This window comes from Symphodus melops, assembly GCF_947650265.1.
Source record: "Symphodus melops genome assembly, chromosome: 3".
In the NCBI taxonomy this organism is placed as follows: Eukaryota; Metazoa; Chordata; class Actinopteri; order Labriformes; family Labridae; genus Symphodus; species Symphodus melops.
Genome location: NC_136693.1, coordinates 26619606 through 26635600, shown reverse-complemented (window position 1 = coordinate 26635600; position 15995 = coordinate 26619606). Strand labels below are relative to the sequence as shown.

The 15995-nt window shown below is 40.7% G+C and overlaps 1 protein-coding gene across 3 annotated transcripts in view; it reads right to left on the bottom strand.

Moving 5' to 3' along the window:
• The window catches only part of kctd15b (potassium channel tetramerization domain containing 15b), a 29050-nt gene extending 20666 nt beyond the window's left edge, over window positions 1-8384 (bottom strand). The window contains exons 1-2 of one of the 3 annotated variants that reach the window (XM_079340128.1): window positions 7496-8384; window positions 4797-4972 (exon numbers count right to left, since the gene is read on the bottom strand). In XM_079340128.1, coding sequence (XP_079196254.1) covers window positions 4797-4972; window positions 7496-7504 — 185 coding nt within the window. In that variant the 5' untranslated portion in view covers window positions 7505-8384. The other 2 variants (XM_079340127.1, XM_079340126.1) reach the window with 2 other exon arrangements.
• Window positions 8385-15995: the final 7611 nt, after the last annotated feature.

The window sequence follows — 15995 nt, the reverse complement described above, 5'->3', positions numbered from 1 at the left end:
CCTACTCCCTTCACTCTCTCTCTCTCTCTCTGTCTCTCTGTCTCTCTGTCTCTCTCTCGCTCTCTCTCTCTCTCTCTCTTTCTCTGTTGGTCTACTCATTTTCTTTTTTCACTTTCTGTTGAATCCGTGAATTGGAGGGGTGGGGGTGTTTTTAACAGGTAGGGAGAGGAAAAAGGGTGTGTGGGGGGATATGTGAAAAATTAAGAGAAAGGACACATGAACAGAAATGCCAAAAGACAAAGAGAAAGAGAGAGCTAAAGGCAACATTATAAAAAAAAAGAAAGAAGAGAAAAACTGAAGAGAAGTAAAAAAGAAATAAACAGAACATGAGTGGAAGACAGAAAGAGGTGAAGAGAGTGGGAGAAAAAAAGCCATGACAGAGCTACACAGAAAGACATGTAGAAAGAGTCAGGGAGGGTGAGGGGGAGGTGGTGGGTGTGGGAGGTTATCGAGGACAGGAGCAGCTCAGATCTCCCACCACAGCCGTGCCAAGTGAGGGCAGGCAGCGGGGTAGGGTAGGTGGGCAATATCTGGCTGCAGCTACTGCGGCTCTGAGCTGCTGGAGATATGAGTCTGCAGGAGGAGAGAGGGAGGGGGACGCAGCACAGGTATCTCTGATTCAACAAGACAGATCGAACACTGGTGGTGGCCTGATGAACACAGGACACACAGCAGATAACTTTAAAGAGGAACAAACACAGGCCTGTAACGGGAGGCTGAAGTCAAAATCTCCACTGTGCCCGACTCAGCTCGAGGATATTTAAACTGAAAGACGTCAAAATCTGCTCTAAACAACATCAGACAAAAGTTTAAGTATGCCAAAAATAATGTTGCAAGTCAAGGATTGATCAGGTTTCTGTGTAACTCTTCTTAACACATTTCATCAGATCATTCTAAATCAGTGGGAGGAATAAAAAACACGCCTCTAGTTTCCCCATGTGGTCCTCTCATCAAGCTTTCCTTCATAAAGGTGCCACAATTCAATAAACAAAGGATTAACTGATGAGAGAACATTTAATCTCTGCATATTTCAGTAATCCATGAATTGTATTATTAATTTATCAAGCAGAAACTCACATACCATCTTGTTCCAGTCTTGTGAAAGTAAAGATTTGTCACCTTGTAAATGATAAGTCTCTGACTTTTGATTGTTGGACAAAAAAGGCAATATGAAGAATCAAATCAATGAATGAAGGACTGTTTTACTTTCCAGTTAGGTTACTGTGTTGTCTTCATTATATATATATATATATATACACATATATTTCCGCAAGTTTGATAAATGCATTTAAGGGATGAACATAATAAAGGTGTATATCTATATTTATCTGACTCTCAAGAACGCAGATCAAAAATGCAAATTCATCAGTATCTGATGTTTTGTCTTCCTAATTTCAATATCTGTAACCAAGAAATCCCATATCAGGTCAGGCCCCAATGAAGTCGTCGCTTTAAGGTTTGTATCTTTTACAACTTTCTGACATTTTATAAACTAAACGATAAATCCACTAATCCTACAAAAAAAAGTCTGTAGCTAAATCAAACACCATGGTAGTATTATAAGCTGCAGATGATGTTTGTTCATGATGCTTTAACCACACATCTTCTCTCTTACGCCCACAATCTGAAGTGCTAATAATCACAGTGTTCCAGCAGTGATTCTTTCTGCACAGGAGTAACAATTAATGCTCATTATTATTTCATGTAAAGTGATTAAAACTAAAAGTCTTATCAAACAGCTGATTCTAAATTAGATTATGCAGATTTCCGGGGCCATATACTGAAGGCTCTTTCACTTGTTCAAATCCAGTCATAGCACAAACTCTTTAAGTCCTGACCTGGAGGTCTAAAAAGTATTTTTGAAAATGTTATTTAAGATGTATTTAGATATTGATGGTCTGACCATTCAGACATTTCTTTTTATTGCTATTACTAACTGAAGAATCCTTCATGTTTGAGCTGATCTACTGAAATATACCTTCAATAAATGAGGCCTAAAACAAGAATTTGGCCTTACAGTCTTTGTTAATACGCTTTGTTATTAATTCATGCCAATGGCAAAATAAGAAAGATGTTCTTTAAAAAGGTTCAAAGTCCAAAGAAAGACTTGAGACCATGTTTACAGCAGCTTGAAAACCATAATAGAAGACTGGATTTAGAATAAAAGGCAATACACTGGTTTCTGAAACATACGTATTGTAAATGATTCAGTTTATGGGAAAGGAATCTTTTAGATGAAGAGGACTACTAAAAGAGAAAGCATGAAGCCAGTGGAGATCTATCGTTTCTGGACACAGAAAGCTCGATGTCAAAGAGAAAAATGTCCAGTGTCCTTTCAAAATAGTTTCCTTGTCTGTGGAACATTTCCCCCTAATTTCCTCAGCTTCTGTTCAAGTGACTGCTCCGACTGTCCTCTGTGAGAGCCACACAGAGTGCGCATCAAAGTTTCATGACCCCTGTCCCTTAATATGGCCCGCGCAGAGGAAGATGAATCACCACACATTAGTTACTAGACTAACTTTCTCTTGGCACGTTGCATTATTTAGCAGACAATCTATTAAAAGTAATCATCAACTTTAAACTCTTTAACCCTGCTCTTTTTAGCCGTCACCCTTTCCTGTTTTGCCAGCGTGTCCTGCCTGAGCGGAAGTGGCTTAAACGCGACGTATGTGGCGATGCCAGAATAATTGTTTTGCTTTCTGCTGTCAGCCATTATCCTAATTCACACAAAAGGGCCCCTCCTTCCACTGGCTCCAGCAGAAAGTGGAGCCCCGAGGCCAACTGTACACTGAGGAGGCTGAGAGAGAGAGAGCGTGTGAGTGTGTGCGTGTGTGTGTGTGTGTGTGTCTGCGTGTGATCAAGAGTGAGAAAGGAACAAAAAGAGAGAGAGAGAGAGTGAGAAAGAGGGAGAGGGAGAGAGCACTCCAACTAACGCTCACACTGGTATCCGCTCTTTACTCTGACTGTAAAAACACTGTTATGTGCTCTGACATGACTCTGTGCTCCATTTACATGGTGCCCTGTCTCCCCCCCCCCCATATGAATAACCGCCTTGTACACTGTAAAGTTGGACAAGAGCAGAGAAAATACGCTGCACAATAGATATCCCAAACAACAAATAAGAATATCTGTTAGACACTTAAAAAAACATCTTGAAACTTGCTCTAAAGAAGATAAAAATTGCTTTCAATAACTTTGAAAATCAGATCTTAAAAACACGACCTCTTTCGATTAAAAATAACTGTAGTCTTGTCTTGTATTAAACCAATGCAACGCTATAACCAGTGTGTAAAAAAAAGCATCTTAGTAAGTGAAAGTAACAACAGTCACAGGCCCTAGTCTTGGGTATGCCTCGTTTCTCTCATGACGTGTTGCAGTCAGGAATAAAAGCAGAGCTGTCAGGGATTTCCTGTCAGCAGACTCTAACAATATCAAGGCTTTATTACCCAGGGATTATGTGGATTATTTCCTGTAGCCAATTTGCCATATTTTCTAACAACCTGGTGAATGTTTACCTTGGCCCACACGGGACTCTGACTGTCAGCAACGCACAATCGAAGGCTGTACAATCCTATGAATAACACTATGCATTTGGAAAAGTCGACAAAAGAGATGGGAGATATCATTTTATATCATTTTAATCTCCGGTGTTTTTGCTTTCCTCAGCTCCCTTCACTGGGGTCACCCCGTTTGTGGATGGAGCTAAAAACGTGAATAAAGTGGGAGGGTGGATTAAATAAAAACAGCTCTTACACAATCTGAATCATCATGACTAAAACTTACTAAAGGACACATACCAAAAAAACACCTGTTAGCTCTGTATGAGAGAGAGAGAGAGAGAGAGAGAGAGAGAGAGAGAGAGAGAGAGAGAGAGAAATGCAATATGAGTCTTATTTCAGTCTCTCAGACTTTTTGAAAACCGAAAAATAAAAACCCTTGGTATCATTAGGAATTTACCGTATGAAAAGGATTTAAAAAAAACAACAACCCAAAAACCCATATATGCTGAAAAATACAGTATTTGATCCCGAATAAATTCTATAGTTATGATCAAATAGTCAAGAGAATCAATACGCGCTGCATCAATAAAGTTGGGAGTTACAAACATTTACTTTATCGTTTCCTCACAGCACCCTGATCCACTAATACAAAGAAAGACAGTGAAAGTGGGTGTAGTGTATGCAGAAATGTGTGAGCGATGTGTTAATCACACCAACACTGAAATCAGCGAGTGATGGCACACTGTAGTTGCCAATTGACAGTATGAATTCTCAAATATCAACACTGTGTGAAAGGAGATAAAATGAACGCCCTGGAGCTATTTATCCAACAATTAAAAAGAGGAACAAATAAAACAATCAAGTGCATCATTTTAATGCTAGAAGAGTCTAATAATAATAATAATAATGATTGGTGACAAATGTCCCCTCATGGTTTGAAAAGATATCAGTAATTCTCATTATGGAAGTTACATTTGGAGTTTTCCTGACGCCAGTCAGCTAACAGACTTGTTCACAGCAAAAATCCAATTAAGTAAACACCAGTCAAAGAATAAAAACATGGATTTAATGAGGCAAATGTTATATTAAGTTATGAATAAATTAAGATATAGACTGATATGATTGAAGATTTAAAGGGATTTGATATTATAATAATATACCTAAATGTGTCATTTTTCCAGATGTGAAACAAATCCGAAGTAAAGTATTTATTTATTTAAGAAATGTTATAAGACCATGAAAAACTAATGGCAGTAATAAGGCGTAAGCATAGACGTAACAAATCCATAGTCTTACCTTGAGTCTGGGTACTTGGTGAGAGTAGAGAGGCTGCTGGTGTACATGTGTCCCCCGACATCGATGTGCACCGGAGCGTTCGACTTGGTCAGCTGAGCCGGCAGAGGGATCCCCTGAGCGGCCAGGGGAGAGACCGGGGACCGGGTCAGTGACAGCCGTGACATGCTTCTACCCTCCTGAAAGCAGGTGTAAAGAAAAGCCATGGAAATGAAAAAAAAAGAAAGGATATATAAAAATACAGAGTGATCCTACACAGGGGAGCAGGTAGTTTCCTCTCTGAGTGTTATCAGATCACTTCCATGTCTGTCTGGTCGCATATTTAGCCTGGAAATTATTGCCACCGCTCTAATTAAGTATGTTTGCATCTTTTCATGCAGCACCGGAGGCGAGGATAGGAGGATGCTTATTAGACAGAGAGAGAGAGAGAGAGAGAGAGAGAGAGAGAGAGAGAGAGAGAGAGAGAGAGAGAGAGAGAGAGAGAGAGAGAGAGAGAGATGGACAGATAGAAAAACAGAGAAAGAGGAGGAGAAAAAGAGAGGGGGATGCTAGGTGTCAGCCTCCAGGGGAATAAAACAAACTGCTGCTGCATTATTCTAATTAAAGGTCGCCTTATGTGTTAGATGTGATGCGCCCAGACACACCAAGTACCAATCTGAAAGCAAGGAAGCATGGAGAAGAAGGGAGGCAACTTTACACTTGTGTCGCACAACAAAGACTCAGTCTGTCTTTACTGACAGTTGTTGTGTTGTTTTTTGTTACAGGCCATGACACAATAGATGACTTCACTACAACGTGCATAAAAACAAAACGACGAAGGACCCTAATACTTATCAATAACATAATAATAATGTCTCCTTATTAATGTCTACTCTTACTGTACAACAAAATGAAAACATTGCATATTAAACGTTAAGAAACGAGTTTCGGGACTCCAGAAGGTTAGAGTTTAGACGTGTGTGAACTGCACTTTGAGGTCAACAGAGAGCTGAGCTTGATTAGCAGCTAAAATGTTTCTTTTTTTTTAATCCACTTCGACACACCACCATTTGATTCCGTACAGCTCCTGGAAGAGCACAGGACGCGTCAACTCACTGGTGCGTAATTTGTTTGCCAACAGCTGCAGGTGAACCTCCTCACATCAGAGTGGCCACGCTATAATGCCACTGTTTTTTTTCTGAGTTAATAATAAAGAGAGTGAATACATTTACAAGCAGAGAAGATTATATTTGTCTAATAAATTACGCTAACCATTGAGCTCCCGGGATCACACCTTTAGGAGCTTTACAGTCAAGTGCATGTGTTTACAACGATGAAGAATATACCACAGCACTGTCCAGTAAATGATAAGAATTGAAGAGTTTACTTTTAGACATATGGTCCTTTTCACTGTCCGAATCGGTAAACTAAAGGTCACGAAGTAAGCCGGATCAGTTTCTGGGCCCTGAGAGAAAGTGCTGCTGGGTACTGAGAGAGACACGAGCTTTTATTTTCACACGGTGTTTCCCGCCTCACAGCAGTATCGTGTTCGTTTAATACGATTACAGCAGGACAGGATTACATTTCAAATCCCAGGAAACAGGAAGAAAACTTGGAAGGATTTAAGAAGTTTGGGGTTCATTCAGAGCTGTCCCAGTGACACATACACACACACACACACACACACACACACACACACACACACACACACACACTCAATTAACAATGTCAATTAAGTTGTACATGTACGCATGAAAACAAGTAATAAAGAAGACTCATAAATCTCCCATTCCCCAAAACATTTTTTATGATTTACAATAATTTCAACCTTATGTCGCTTTTAATCCTTATCCCCCCTCTCTGTACACACTACACACACCATGATGAATTCCTCTACAAAACCACAGCCGCTGTAGAGACATTAACTTTCTACTCAGAGCTGCCGTGTTAGAGCCTCCTCCACCTGACCCTGCTCAAGTGTTGTAGTCGATTACATACACACGAAATCCTCCTAAAATGGACATGATAAACTCAAAATGAGAATAACCATACACCGAAAATGTTGAATAGAAAACAAGCCGGTCCTATATTCTGCTCACCACCACTACACGCCTGTGCTCTGCCTTTAATTCTACAAAACGCTCAATATGGCGTCTTCAGCGCTGCAATTAAAAAGCATAACCTCGACACATGTAACCTAATTCACCATCCTCCAGATATCCGTCCCACACGTGTTGTCCAGTTCAGGGGAAAATCCCCACTTTGGGTTAAACTGTATTTACTCGTCGGCACCAGTTCGACTACACGCATCGAAAACTGCCCAGATTGAGCCTGCGATGTCTGTGCGTAAAAATAAATCATTCTCAAATGTCAAATTGTGCACCCTACCGTTTCAAACATTGTAGGGAGTCCAGAGGAAATCCGTGCCGGCGGTCAGTCCCAGCTTCTGTCCGTGTAACCCCCGAAAATCTTAAATATTATCTCCCCGAGTTTGAGGTACAACTACAGCATCCGGCTCCAGCACGAACCTATACAGCCGCACGATGAAGCCAAGTCTCTTCTCTTTACCCTGCACAAAACTGCTTTAAAAGACACTCCTAGACTGCGGCCGGGATGGACTGCTTGCAAAGAGTCTCTGTGGCTTTAAAGGCTCTATTGCAAGGCTGCCTCGACCTGTCCTCAGCAAGCTTCTTTGTACCAAAGCGCACAGGAAGCGTCCTTACCTTATACATAGATGAGATGATCTCCTTCCCCTTCTCTGCTCTTATTTGGATACGCGTAAAAATGTGCGCTCTTGTTGGAATCCTGCTTCGTATTTCGACTTCTTGTCTGCTTTTTTGCCTAAATGAAACTGCCCCTGTGGTTTGTTATGAGAAGAAGAAAGCCAATAATCCGTCTCTAAATAACAGAGCAGAGCTAAAAAAGAAAATTCTCGCTCCGGGCTGCCCAAGCGCCTCTGGGCCAGGGATTAGGCTACAATTAGCTCAACTCCACTCTCTCGCCCAGGCAATTTTCTCAAGGAAGAAAACGTGATACCCTTCTACTCCCGAAATTAGGACTGTACAGATTTAATAACTTATTTGTCTTTTTTTTCCCCGGTAAAAGTAGATCGTAGTGAAGTTGTGATTTAGAGGGGGAGAGGAAACCTAACAGGCAAGTGATAGTCGCTCAATATCTTTAGAGCAGCAAAAAACAGATTTTAATCATTGTCACTTCGTCTGATGTAACAGCTCCCCAGGCAGTTCCAGCTAGTAGGCACACATTTCCATCCCCATCTCCAGTCTGAATGTGAAGTTTAAAACCAGGCGAGCTGCCATAGTCCTTCACTCAGGCAACATGCAAGAAAGGCGCAATAACTTGTTGATAAAGTCCCAGCAGGAAAAAAAATATGTTGGAAGTGAAGAGATATCCTTGAACCAATAAAATTTTTCATGCGGTGATTTTCCCCCAGTGTCCCAGCTCCCTCTGTTTCTCCCTCTGTCTCTCCCTCTCCTGACTTAATGTCTGGAGTTGTAACGCCAAATTTCCTGCAGGCCATTCAAATCAAATGACGTCTATGGACATGCATGCATGCTGCTGCAGAAAGCGCCCTCACAACCTGCCTGCAGCCAAATGCGCCATTTCAATTATAGCGCAGGGCTTAGATGGAGATATCTGCCCAGAACAATCCCCCCTCCCTCCCCCTTTCCACCCTCCCTCTCAGTAAAAGCAGAAAGCCTCCAGACTTTTTTGGGGAAAAATAAGATTTGGGCTGATCATTGTTATTTTTTCAACATGTGAAGAAACAATGTAAAGTGATGAGAAGCTGAAGTGGTGCGGCTGTTTAGTGCAAGAAAAAGAAGAAATACAGAGTCAAGCAGGTGCTAACACCGAAGTCTTGATTATTTATTTATTTGCATGTTTGTTTTTTTGCGGGTAAATAACTGTGAATAATTGATGCAACATTGAGCCCAGTAATTACTCTGTAACTGCATCCTAACAGAGGTGGAGGATCGTTCCTTGATGTCTGGCGCCAACCAGTGGAACTTATTATTGGTCAACTAAAGACTTTTTTGGAACCTTTTTTATTTGCTACACAATTAAAATATAATTTCTTACTGATGTCAATACTTAAAATATCTTTTTTTCTGGTATCAGCATCAATTAACTCTGATATCTACTTTGTCTTTTGGGAAGTTATAAAAACTCCCTGCAGCTCCTGTCTGCATACAGTAAGAACAATATAAAACCCATTTAAACTGAAAATGAAACAGTTGTGCTTGTGATCTGACAGCAGGACTGGTAGCAGTGTGAGGATGCGTTTCTCCTTGAAGCTAACTCTTCCTCATAATTAGACAGCCCTGCGCGCGCCTCTCAGCGCTCCCATCGTCCCCTCTGGCTCAGATTTGTTGTTTCCAGAGGTAGAAAACCTGAGGGGAAACTGGATTTTTTTTCTCATTAAAGGAAACAAGCCCGGAGTGAGTTCAATTACATGAAGTATGCAGGGATGTTGTAAATTTAAAGATTTAAATAGCTTACAAAGTGGCCCCGGGCCCCATCAGTTAATTTCCTTAATTTATGGATTTTAGCGGAGTGTTTATGTGAAAGAGGAGAACTAGGTCATCATGAGGATTTGAATAAAGATTTGAGATGTCACAACAGATGCAAACATGACCCTCCAGACCACATGACCTGACAATTGAGCAGGTAAATCGAGATTTTTATTTCTACAACGGCAATGATTAAAGAGCGTGTTACTTGTCCGATAGGAGAGAAGGGAAACGGAATTTATCGTAGCAAGTTGAGCCAAGTGGTGAAATGACATGCGTGGTGTTTCTGAAGCCGCCAGAGATAACAGCTCTGATCTAGTGTTCACTAAAGGATTGTTCCACTATTTAAATATGGAGATTTGATATGTAGGGACGGTGTAAGTCAACATAGTTTCAAGACAGATCATGAAACTGATAAACTGCACAGTTTTCACATCTTTAACATATCTTATGTGATTGACTTTACATGTTAAAGCATTTAACCAGAGCTCTTTTTTTTATCATAAAACTATTCAACAATTCTCTATCATCACATTTATTTTAAAAGATTATTAAAAACACTTTCAGAGTCTACAATTTAACATTATTTTGTGACATGTATTCATTGTGAATGCAATTTAGACTTAAAAGTGGAGATTAGTTGAGCTAAATCTTTTATTTTATGTCCTCTTTTCTTTTTTGAGAAAGCTTCATTGTACAAATGAGCCACGGCCCCAGAAAGGAATCAATCTATTCTGATCTTTAATGTATATGGATGATGAATGTGAAATAAAGTTGGGACATAGTACCATCTGCTGGTTAACAGTAAAACTATTCATGGCCCGTCAGACTGATGATCACAGCATATGATTTACAGGCAGTTTAACACCTGTTCGTATATTCAGAGGTTGCTGAACGATTCTTACATGTTTTTGATGTTAAAAATGAAGTTCTCACCTGAGCAGACATTCACATTTTTTATTTGATTTCAATGAAAGCCTTGAGGGAATCCAGCTAATGGACATGTTATTGTGATACACACAATCAAGGTCACCCTCACACTGTACATACACTAACGTGAAAACAGAAAACAATACAGTCACATTCATGCCTTATAATGCGGGCATTCGCAAGAATCTCTTTCAAGCTTTTCTCCTCAGATCAACACTCCTGCTTTCCCTCCGGCATGAGGGGAAAGTTGGAAAAGAACATTCAGAACTTGCTTTTAGTAATCTGCATGCCTCGTGGAGCCCGGCTGCTGTCAATCGCTGCGTTCTTCAAGCCATTTGACATTCTGCTTGATGTTGGTGTGTGACTGAGGTGCTGCAGCGACACTTATTGTTCATTATTTCAGAGAGAGAAAAAAAGAGAGAGATAGGGAGAGAGAGAGGGTAAGAGGGTGTCAGTGTATTAATAGACCATGTGGGGTTGTGTTGCTCATAAACACCTAACAAGCTCCGTACAGAATTCCCTCAAGTGTTTAATTCAGCAATTAAGTTTCCCAAAAAGCCAAGTACAGAGAGAGTGTATTATCTCTCTGTACTTCTGAGAGCTCCTGTTATCAGTCAATGTGTCTTTTTCCTGACCCTGGTGCTGTCAAGTTGACTCTTTACTACACTCAGATAATCATTGGATTGGTTGAGACGTACCGTAAATATCAGCCAAGGTGCCCTCCTTCAGGCAGTGCACTTTCATTCCTTCAGCTCATGTAATGATGTGTAATGTGGAAATTTAAGCATGGACATTAAAAGCTACCACAGTTAGCGAGTGTGTGTCCAGAGGGATGGCCTCCCTTGAAATCTTATTAGCAACCCCCGGTGGGGCCCCAAAATCCCAATCTATGATTGACTATTTGCCCTAGCCAGAGACGTGACTTAAATTAAAATTGCACTTCGGAGTTTTGGTGGAGAAATGTGAAAGTTGCAGAAATGGACAGATTCTGTGGTATTTGTTCATAACTCTATACACAAACTGTCCTCAGAGGAAACCTTGGTCGCTGTATCACTGTTTGAAGATAAAAGGCTACATGAAAAGTTATGGTGGTGGACCAGTGAACAGTGAAATCGAAACTCTCCTGATATAGATAGATAGATAGATAGATAGATAGATAGATAGATAGATAGATAGATAGATAGATAGATAGATAGATAGATAGATAGATAGATAGATAGATAGATAGATAGATAGATAGAAATTCAAGATAGGAAGGGTAAAGAAATGCAATTATTCACATTTGCCTTCAAAGTTTATGCCCCCTCCAAATTAATAAGTTAGTATAGTATAGTATAATAGTAATGCAGATGGGCCACCCAAATCAGACAAGTCTGGACATCTGCAGCCATTACCTGAGTAGAAATGTAAGAAGCTGTATTATTTACGCTGTACCTTTGCAGAGGGAAAAAATTTTTTTTACATTTCTTTTTTTCAAAAAGGAAATCTAGTACTTTTTTAAAAATACTTCTTCATTATATTATTTCATCTTTTATTGCCAAATCTTTACAGATAGCTTGAAGGTAATTGATCATTTAAATCATGATAATATTGAATTATCATGATTTACATGACCAGCAGTAAATGACGTAAAGGACGACCCAGCTCACCTTTTCCACTGAGAACAAAAGGGGAACATGTGAGTTCAATCAATGATGATGCAATAAACCTCTTACTTAATTCTTTTCTCATCTCTCATCCCCTGAGGCAGTTGTATACACTCGACCCTTCTCACGGAGGTCTCAGGTTTGGTAAGACATGGAATCACTGTTTTGTGACCACAGATATGAAGATGGCCTGATTTCAACACAACTTGATTTTATTCTGAAATTTCTGCTTTATAACCGATGGTTTCATCACTTGTCTGGTCTTATTGATCAACCAGATCTAAAAAAAAAGAAAGGGTTTAAGATTTGGTTATAGGATCTGTCTGCTGCCATCATGTGGTCTGAAGCTTTAATTACAGCATTTGAACAAGCTGTAGGTCGCTGCTGTGCGACTGTGAAAAAGGCCTCCAGGTAATAGAGGCCTTTGTCATCATGTTTGGAGGTTCATTATCACAAAATATCTGTACGTCAGCAAAGGGTTTGTGTATGATGTGTCAATGTAAAGGATACATTTAGAAATGGAGCATTTTCTGTAATGCAGGGAGAATGATACTATGTCTTTGTTTCGTGTCTACCGTGATATCCCTCACCAAACTGAGATATTCTGAGTCCAAGCCTCTCTCAGAGTCTTTTAAAAAAACCCTCTGAAATGTGTTATTTTGCTTCAGGCTTCGACCAGTCTTACACACATCCAGCATCATGCTTTGAATGTGTGAACAGAGGAAAAATGCTCTTTTGCTTTGTTGCTGCAACTATTTGCTTTGCAGTAACAACATGAACTGTGTGATGTCGCCAATCACATCTGGTATGCATCACATAGCATTCCCCTCCGCTCAGCGTGCCCAGGGGGGGGAGGCCCTGGCACCGAGGAGCACCCACGGTCCTCATTAGACTGCATGTGTCACTATGGCATCAACCCGCAGCCTTGACTTATGCTTTTATATTTACCATTCTCCATCACAACACTGTCATCACAACAGTCAGACAAGATGGAGCCGGTCCTGAACGGTTTGAGCCTGTATTTGTAACTCGTGGTACGTAAGTCCTCCTCGGGGGTTTCTGTATGCAGCCATGTTGTTGGGATTAGTAAATGGCCTGAGACCCAAACCGGGGTCCCTGTCCTCCTTTGTTGTCCCTCACTGCACAGAGAGTGGACAGGGTCTGATGTGTCTTCTGAAGGCCTGCTGCTTTGTCAACACTGAGGCCTCTGCACTGACACTATGGAGCGCCTCGGGGTGACAGAGAGGGGAGAGGAGGGTGGGTCATTGGTGAAGGGAGACAGACAGAGAAGGAGAGAGAGAGAGAGATAGAGGGAGTTAACTGGGGGAAGGGTGCCAGCGAGTGTGGCTATACAGCGCCCGAGGCTGGAGGAGAGTGCTCTGTACAGCAGACTGCCTGAAAGGGACTGAGGCTGCTAGCTGATGACATTTTATGGTCACAACATGCAATCCCACCAAGTTTTAGTTGGTGAAAATCCACTTTTCATGCACTGAACGCTGATGTTTTTTTTGTTTGTTCATACAGCCACACAAAGAGTCACGCAGTTCTTCTTTCACAGTAAACAGAACAGCAGGTAAAAAAAACAAGGTCATGGTTTACACCACATTTATTTTAAACATGTTAAATGTGCAACTTCAAAAAAGCAACAACAGGAGCTAAAACCAAACGTGCTGTACAAAGTGCACCAATGATCTTTCATTTCCATTTGATCGTGGAATATTATTGTTGATAAATCTGGCCATAATATGCCTAATTCAAAGGTCTAAAAAAACAAGTGTAATGTCAACGTAAGTACTGCACCTTCAAATGTGACACTGCTTGGTTCAAATTTAACGTGCGGCACCTTTCCTGCATGTTGTACCTCACTCGCACTTTCTCTCTCTCCTCGATTTTCAACTCTATCTCTATCTTCTATAATTACAATCAAGCATCAAAAAGCCTAAAATAAACCTTTAAAAAGAAAACATTTTGTAAACATATTGTGGCCAATTCATTTTATATGCAGTAATTGGTCAAGTCATGTAACTCAAATTCTAAGTTTCCAATACACTGCACAATAAGTCGAAATGCTAATGTGCAAGCAGATGATATAACACCCTACAGCCTCCTCTGAGTATCATTCATCTTCATCATCGCTACCTCACAACAAGGCCCCAGATCTCCGTTTTCTTGGGACAAAGTATTACAGACCTGTTATCCTGTGATGTATCTGTTTTGTGCAGTGAATCATGCTCTGAATGTGTTTGTCGTCCTCCAGAGGGTAACACAGATTGGAAGCTCGGGCTGGCCGGAGGCACAGACGTCTACAGGCATGCTTGATGTAGGCTGAGGAGCCAGTGCCCCACGGTCATCGCTTTCTTTTACCAACACTTTGTGTTAAGTGGCCATAAGTAACGTTGGGTTTCTATTGTGCATGCAACCCGAGATTTAGTCTCTCACACATCAATATGGTTCAGTCATGTGTGTGGTCTCAGTGTTTTCCTCCTTCTGTTTCTGCTCTGACCTAATCCTGTCATCGTACCTCTGATATGGAGAGATACTCCACTTCTGTGTGGACGACTAGCAAACCCCAGTTTGCCATGAGATAGTTGGAATATCCTCCTGACAAAGGCCGACACCTCTCCTCTAAAGGTACCTTAGTCATGGAAAGACATGATCAGGCTAAACACTATAAATGAGAAATTAATAATGAGCATATTTCTAGATAACAGCATCTTCAGTTGTATGTGAGTGGTGAGGATGTTTACTTTTGCTTCTTGATGTGCCATAAATTGGAAGATTGGTCCTGCTTAATGTCTGATCACATGACTCAAACCACATAAACATAAATTCCGAGTTGTTTTTTATTCTTGGAGCTCTATCGGAAGAAAAAGTCAAAATCTGGAAGGAATAAACAAACACCAAATAACACATTTCTCAAACAAGTTGGTGGAGACAAAACCTGAGCAAAAATAATTACTTCAATGTTCCTGTTTTTCTGTTCAGTGTTAACAGACATTGTTACGCCAAAATATTCACAATGTTAAGTTTATAATAAGACCCTGTTTTCAAGTTTGTATTCATAGCTTTATCAGTAACACCTTACAGTAATACACAAACTTAACATAGGTGCTAAGAAACAACATTTTTAAGTAAAAATTAGTTAACGGGTTGATAGTAATAGTATAGAGAAGCTAATTATTACTTTAAATACCGTAAGTCTCAAATCTAATCTGATCCTGTATTTGATCATGCCTACAGACCCCTCTATTTCAGCCCTGCTCAATACAGGTCTATAGCTGTAAATGCAAATGAGCAGTGTCTGACCACGCCCCTCTAAAAGGGGAGGCGGCTTGGGCTTTCTTGAACCATGCACTATTGTTTCTAGTAGAAAGGTTAATTCAGAGTGTAGAACAAACAGTGGGAGGCGTTGCTGCCCTTTGTGATGTCACGAAGGGAAAATCTCAAACGGCCTGTTTTAGCACATATTTTCTGTAAAGGAGGGCAGGAAAAAGATGGAGGGACTTTTCTCCTCATTGGGGATTGATGACAGACTAGGGACACACATTTTCAAAAAAGATAATGGCAAAGTGTTTTTTAATAAAATCTGACAAACTAAGGCATCGTAATTCAACGTAACCCCCCCCCATTTTCTATGATAAAAGTGTAATTGTTTTTCATGGTTCGTGTTTTTACCCTATGTGTACAAATCATTTACTTTTTTTTTTGTTCTATGGGCTCAATTAAAAACCAGTCTATGTATCTTTACATAAAGCACTTTTTAAAAGAACAAACTTTTAGAATTCATCTTCAGCTGAGTCAAATACCACCATGTTCTGCTCTAGGAATGAACTGCTGTGAGCTGGCGAGGTGCACCTGCCCTCTGCCAGGCCGCCACAGAGCTGCAGCCACGCCAGCCAGCCTACAGGCACTTTTAGATAACTCCTGTCTGATTAGCTCCTTAGGAGGACATTGTTCCAAAAGCAATTCACTAGACTCCCAGTATTAATTTAGTCCCGAGAGAGAGGCCCATCCATCGTAGGTAGGACGGGCCTTGCTCTGGGCCAACCCTGTGGCCTGCTAATAGCACGGCACCTCCTGGCCTGTCACTATAAGTGATAGTCTCTGCAAGTTTGTTG